Genomic DNA, 6,781 nt, shown 5'->3' with positions numbered 1-6,781 from the left:
TATCTCAAACTCTTTCAAATATAGAAGAGGAGAAAACATTTCTAAACTCATTTACAAGTCCAGATTCTCTTTGATATCAAAACCAGACAAGGACCACAAAAGAAAAGATAATAAAAGGCTAATATCTCTGATGAACAAAGATGTAAAAACATTCAACATATATAAGCAAATTGAAATCAAAAATACATTATAAAGATCATATACAATTAGAAAGTAGGATTTATTTCAAGGATGCAAAGATGGTTTAACAACCACAATTTAATCAATATGATAAAAAACATTAACAAATATAAAAATCAAATAACCACCTCAATGGAAGTATATAAACCATTTAACAATATTCAATTTATTATAAAAACTTGTCTAAAAATTGGGTACCAAGAGAATACACTTCAGCATAATAAGTGTGATATATGACAAGCTCATAGCTAAAATGATACTTAAAAGTGAATCAGCATCCAGACAAGGATACCAATTCTCGCTACTTCTGTTGAACATGGTATTGGAAGTTCCAGCCAGAGTAATTAGACAAGAAAAATAATAAAGGCATCCAATCTGAAAGAAAATAATAAGATGTCATAACTTGCAACCTTATGGTTACCATAGGTGAAACCGTGGAGGGAAGGGAAGAATTGGCAGAGTGGGAATAACATACACACTACTGTATAAAATAGACAACTAATGAGAATCTTCTACATAGCCAGGAAAGTCTACCAAGTAGTTTGTAATAACTATATGGAAAATAATTAATTTATTTTTATGTTTGACAAATTCATTTCTGTACAACTGAAACTAATATGACATTGTAAATCAACTGTATTCCAATAAAAATAAATTAAAAAAATAAAAGAATCTAGGAATGTTCTCATGGAGATCTGATTTGAAATAAATAATGAGTAGATTGGAAAAAAAAGAGAGGCTGAAAATGGTGTTTTAGTTGAAGGAAACTTTACGAGTAAATTAATGATTCATGTACACACAGGAATAGTGATGGAATGAACATGGCCAAGGGTCATGTCCTGAGGTAAGAAGAAGAAATCAAAGTTGTATGTAGAATACAAATAGACTGTGGAGCTTCTTCAATACCAAAATCAAAAAACGGATTTGTTTGAAAACTAATGAAAGATCATTTCAAATTCTTGAGCAAGGGAGTATAAATATTTTATTTAATCTGACAAATATTTGTTGAGTACTACAAATTGCTGCATAATATAAAGATGTTATAAATATTTGGATGAACATAACAGAGAAATCCTTTCCCTTTTAGACCTATATGATAATAGTGTGAGAGGAGAAAAGTGTGACTAGCTATAAATGTACTAACAAATAAATATGTGGTATACTGAAGAGTGATTAGTGGCATGAAGTGGAGAAAAACAGAGTAAAAAAGATAAAGGCAGCTGGGGAAAAGTGAAAATGAATGAGAACCATCCAGGTAATTCATATATGGGACTAAGGAATGATATCAGAGTTTCCAAAGGTATTTTGCAAAACATCAGGACAAATCAACTCACACATGAACTTTGTGATAACCTTACAACAGCTTCTACTCTCCTCACAAAATTCTAATCACCTTTCATAAACTAGACTAATTCATCCAATAAAAAAGTCAAGGCAGCATGATATTCTTTTCTTCTCAGATGGCACTTATGCCAAATAATAAACAGAATTTAAAAGTGAGGTCAGTTACATAATAATCAGTGGGTTATCATAAAATGATCATAGTGACCTTAATAAAGGTAATTTACTTGACCTCATTATCTCAAAGGGTGTCCTGATATGTGTTGGCAACAGTGTCTCTCTACAGAAATAGACTGATGTCAGTGCAGGGGCATCCCTTAGGATTTCATGGAAAATTTTAACTTCTCATTGTAAGGAATATAATTATCAAATCTAACCTATTTGTTTTTGCCCATATTTTCATTCCTTTAATCCCAAATGGCTTGGAGACTAAGGTTTATATTCTGAAATTCTATGAAATTCAATACCATTAAGCAAATATGAGGTGTTACACAACTTTTTTAACCAAAATCTAGGTAAGGGAAATATCCTAATTTTTTATTTTAATATTAGTATCCATTAATATTTATTTATCTAAAGTATTTTGCTAGTGTTACATTTCAACTACATGGTTATCTTTTTCCTCTTCTCCAAACTGAAGGCTATGGAATAGCAAGAATAAGATTCAAACTGCAAAACACTCTGATCTTTTCTGATAAAAGTCAGACTGAAATACACAGGTAAGGACACAAAGTTAACTGTGTTAAATATAATTAAGGAACTTGTTTGGTGGTATTAAAAATGGTTAACATTTAATATTTTAAAACAAATAAATAAAATTTTCAGCCAAGGTCTTTATTTTAATATTTGATTATAGAAAAACAAACTTATTTGACATGGAATTCATATGATTAGGTAAATAATTAAATTTTCCTAGTAGATCACTAAATAATGATAAAGATAGTCACTTATAGAAAATTTAAATTTGTTCTCAAAAATAGATTAAGATTTAAAGGGTTTTCTCTTTTTCTAAATGGTAGAAAACTTAAGTATAAAGGTAGTATTACTTTCATTTATTAGCTTGTATCTACTGTGATATTCTACAGAAAAATCTTAAATAATTTTCTTAGAAACATAAAGGCTTTAGATCAGTCAATTTAGATGAGAGATACATAAATTTTTATGATATTTTACTGAATTATTCTTGACAAATAACATTGCATAAATTGAAGTTTTGTAACATATTTATTTGATACCATGGTAAATAGCAATGTGATTGCAATCACAGCATTACTTAGTACTCAAGTCATGTAATTGCCCTTTCTTTATAGCAGTGGGAATAATTGAAATCTAGTCTCTTAACAGTTTTGATGATTATAGTAATATATTCACTCTATTGTTCTCTAGATCTTTCAGACTTTTTTATCTATTAGTTACAAGTTTGTATCCACAAACACTACCTCTCCTATGTCCCTACCACCAGAGCCCATTGTAAACATTATTTGATATATTTTTATGAGTATGGCTTTTTCAGATGCACAGTTTTTCTCTTCCTCTAAATTATCTAAGCATGATGTCCCCATGTTGTTGCAAATAGGATACCCTTTTTCTCAAGGCTGAATATCCATTCACTTTTATCCATTTATCCTTATGGTGGCACTTAGGTGTTTCTATATCTTGGCTACTTTACATAATGCTGCTATATCAGGAGTGCATATATCACTTGGATAATTCGTTTTCATTTCCTTTGAGTAAATACACAGAAGTGGAAATGCAAGATCACATAGTAGTTCTATTTTTAATTATCTGAGGAAAATTGATATTGGCATCCATAATGAGTGAAACAGTTTACATTCTCACCAAGAGTTTTCCCTACTTTCTCTATTTTCCACATTCTCATCAATACTGTTACCTCTTGTATTCCTGACTACAGGCATTCTAACATATGTTAGGTGATACTCCATGGTTATGATTTGGATTTCTCTAATATTAGCGGTGTTGAACATCTTTTCAGGTGTTCATTGGCCATTAGGATGTCTTTTGTAAAAACATATTTTTAGTCCCTCTATTTGTTAATCTGAATGTTTGTACTTTTCTGATTTAGTTCTATGAGATTTTACATATTTTCATATTAACTTTAATTTTTGAAATTATTTGTTCTGTATAATTCTCTTTGCAGAAACTTCAAAATTAACAGACTCAATTTGTAGAAGTGGTCATTTAGGATCACTGGAAAGGCCATCAAAGAAATCATTAAGGATCATTGGTAGGACCCTGAAAACAAGTTCACCAATCCCATGTAACCGAGATGGAATTAGTACTGGAATCACTATTGCTTTATCCTCATAGCAGTGTATAGCTGTTATAAGAAGTAAAAATTACAGCTAACCTCCATGTGTCTACTCTACAATAAGGAAAATGTGTGCACATATAAACAAACTGCAATGTATATTAGACATTAACCATCATAGATTATGTTGGGTATATAAGACATGCTGGAGAGTATAGAAAGTGGAAATTAGTAGGACTAGAGGTATTTAGTTAGCTTTATTAAGTAGCATTATACATAAACTAAGATTTAGTTAAAGGAAGAAAAGGCAAACTTCAATAGGAATGATGGCATATAAGGAGTCACTGTTTATGGAAATGGGTATGACACTGGGAGAGTATAAAGAGATGACCTAGAGTGCATTTTTCATTCCTTAGCTTTCTGAGTTGACTTTCTTCAAAATTTAACAGTACTCTCATTAATCCTTAGTAATCTTCAAACAATTCTTAAAAATTAAATTAAATCCATCTATTGTATAACTGTTTTAAAATATTTACCCAACTAGGAAGTATATGAAAATTTTTGCCCAATAAAAGTTTATATATATAAAGTGATTTTAAATGCATTTTAAGGATCTCTAATATAAAAATTGAAAATGAAATAGTATGGGGACAGTGAAGCAAATATCATTACCTAGATTTATACACTACACTTGCATAAATTCATAAAGAAAAACCTTTGCAATTGTGAGCATCAGCACTGAAATAGTCAAAACAATCTTGTGAATTTTGAGTTTCAGAGTTGAGGTCCAGGAAGTGACATATTATGGGAACAAATGTCCCTTAGAAGTATGTGTGTTTATATCACAATATGGTAGGAGAAGCTTGAAGAAGCTCATTCTTGTTTCTAAAAAGAAAATTTTAACAGTAAAGCTATATAGATATTCTAAATTAGAATATTTTTTCTTTAAATTATAGTTGGTTTACAAGGTTTCTTGAATTTCTATTGTACAGTAAAGTGACCCAGTTATGCACAGTTCCCTGTCATACACAGTAAATCACAACTGCTCATCCATTACAAATGTAGCAATTTGCATCCACCAACAAAAAACTCCCTATCCATTTTACATATACATATTTCTTGTCTCAACAGAAAATGAATGTAGAAATGACTGGGGAAAACCAATCCTTGTCAATAGAGTTTATCCTCACAGGATTTACAGATCTCCCAGAGTTGAAAACCCTTCTGTTTCTGGTGTTCCTTACCATCTTCCTGATCACCATGGTGGGAAACCTTGGTCTGGTGGCACTGATATGTACAGAGCGTCATCTTCACACACCAATGTATATCTTTCTGGGTAACCTTGCTCTGATGGATTCCTGTTGTTCCTGTGCCATCACCCCCAAAATGCTAGAGAATTTCTTTTCTAAGGACAGAATAATTTCCCTCTATGAATGCATGGCACAATGGTACTTTCTCTGCCTGGCTGAAACTACAGACTGCTTCCTTCTGGCAGCCATGGCCTATGATCGCTATGTGGCCATCTGCAACCCACTGCAGTACCACACCATGATGTCAAGGAAACACTGCCTTCGGATGACCACAGGAGCCTACATAGCTGGAAACCTGCATTCCATGATTCATGTTGGGCTTCTGTTTAGATTAACTTTCTGTAGGTCTCATCAAATCAATCACTTTTTTTGTGATGTTCTTCCATTGTTCAGACTCTCCTGTGTTGACCCTTATATCAATGAATTGATGATATTAATCATTGCAGGATTCGTTCAAATCTTCACTGTTACCATAGTAATAATCTCTTACCTTTTTATCCTTTTCACAATTTTCACAATGAAATCCACCAAGGGCAGAGGGAAAGCTTTATCTACTTGTGCATCCCACTTTCTCTCTGTCTCAATATTCTATGGATCTCTTCTCTTCATGTACATTCGACCAAATTCACTTAATGAAGAAGATAAAGATTTACCCCTTGCTGTTTTTTATACTCTAGTTATTCCCTTATTAAACCCTTTTATTTATAGCCTAAGAAATAAGGAAGTAATAAATGTCATGAAAAAAATTATTAAGAAGATGTCTTAAAATTGAAACAAATACCCCATGTGGACAACTGATTTTATTCCTAAAACCTGATAGTCCATGAGTCAAATAAAGAAGTTCAGAGAGAGAATTTTACTAAAATATATTCAAAAGTTTAATCTACTAGATTCCATAAATTGTGAACTAAATAATTACTTTTGAGAGCACAAATTGTGTTCAGGTGCATTCAGTTACAAGAGTAACTGTTTCAGAGTACAGTGAGTTTTAATTTACAACAAATTTAATGAATGCTAGGAAGAGAATACACTACATAGAAATTTACCTCCATTTAATACTGTTGGCCATATTCTGGAATCCCAAGGTGTAATCTTACAAACTCCCCCACATTCTAAGTTCTCAAATATTAATCCTTTGTTCAAAAACAGCATATGACAGAAATATGCTGTATGTTAAAACTTGAATTTCACACTTGAGTTTCTTCAGGAGATTATATTTGACTATTAATTCAATCAGAGCATGTATTCTCCAACCAGGTATATTTTCCTCTTTAGTGTTAGTCAATATTCTCTCGAGTTCTAAAGGATTATCAAAAAAATCATTAGTGATTTATCAATCTGTAGTTGAAAATGATGCTATTTATACTGATAACCTGTATGGATTTTACATTTTCATGTAGTTTGACTTGTCCATGATATATGAAGGTGTAATTGATGAACATAGTTATTTGTAAAATGCGTGATTTTTTTCTTTGTGATGTTATTACTTGCCTTGATTGTATAAGGAATACCAATAACCTGGATTCCAATGTAAATTATTGACACATGAAGAGCATTAACAAAAAGCTAGAGGTGCTATTCAAGCATAAATGAAGTAGAAACTAGCAAAAATTTAAATATATAAACAAAAATATTCATTGATCCTCACAATGACAAATGTGAAAGAAAAAAAATAATTCAC

The 6,781-nt window shown here is 31.3% G+C and overlaps 1 protein-coding gene across 1 annotated transcript; it reads left to right on the top strand.

The window, feature by feature from the left end:
- Nucleotides 4,925-5,866, top strand: LOC100157439 (olfactory receptor 5K1-like). The gene has a single exon (XM_001924799.2). It carries the CDS (start codon nt 4,925-4,927, stop codon nt 5,864-5,866), a length of 942 nt encoding a protein of 313 aa, XP_001924834.2.

The sequence above is a fragment of the Sus scrofa genome, chromosome 13, assembly GCF_000003025.6.
Source record: "Sus scrofa isolate TJ Tabasco breed Duroc chromosome 13, Sscrofa11.1, whole genome shotgun sequence".
NCBI lineage: Eukaryota > Metazoa > Chordata > Mammalia > Artiodactyla > Suidae > Sus > Sus scrofa.
This window is presented reverse-complemented; position numbering and strand designations above follow the sequence as displayed.

What these genes read in the sequence shown, in the direction of transcription:
- LOC100157439 (XM_001924799.2), top strand. Translation starts at nt 4,925, where the DNA reads ATGAATGTAGAAATGACTGGGGAAAACCAATCCTTGTCAATAGAGTTT.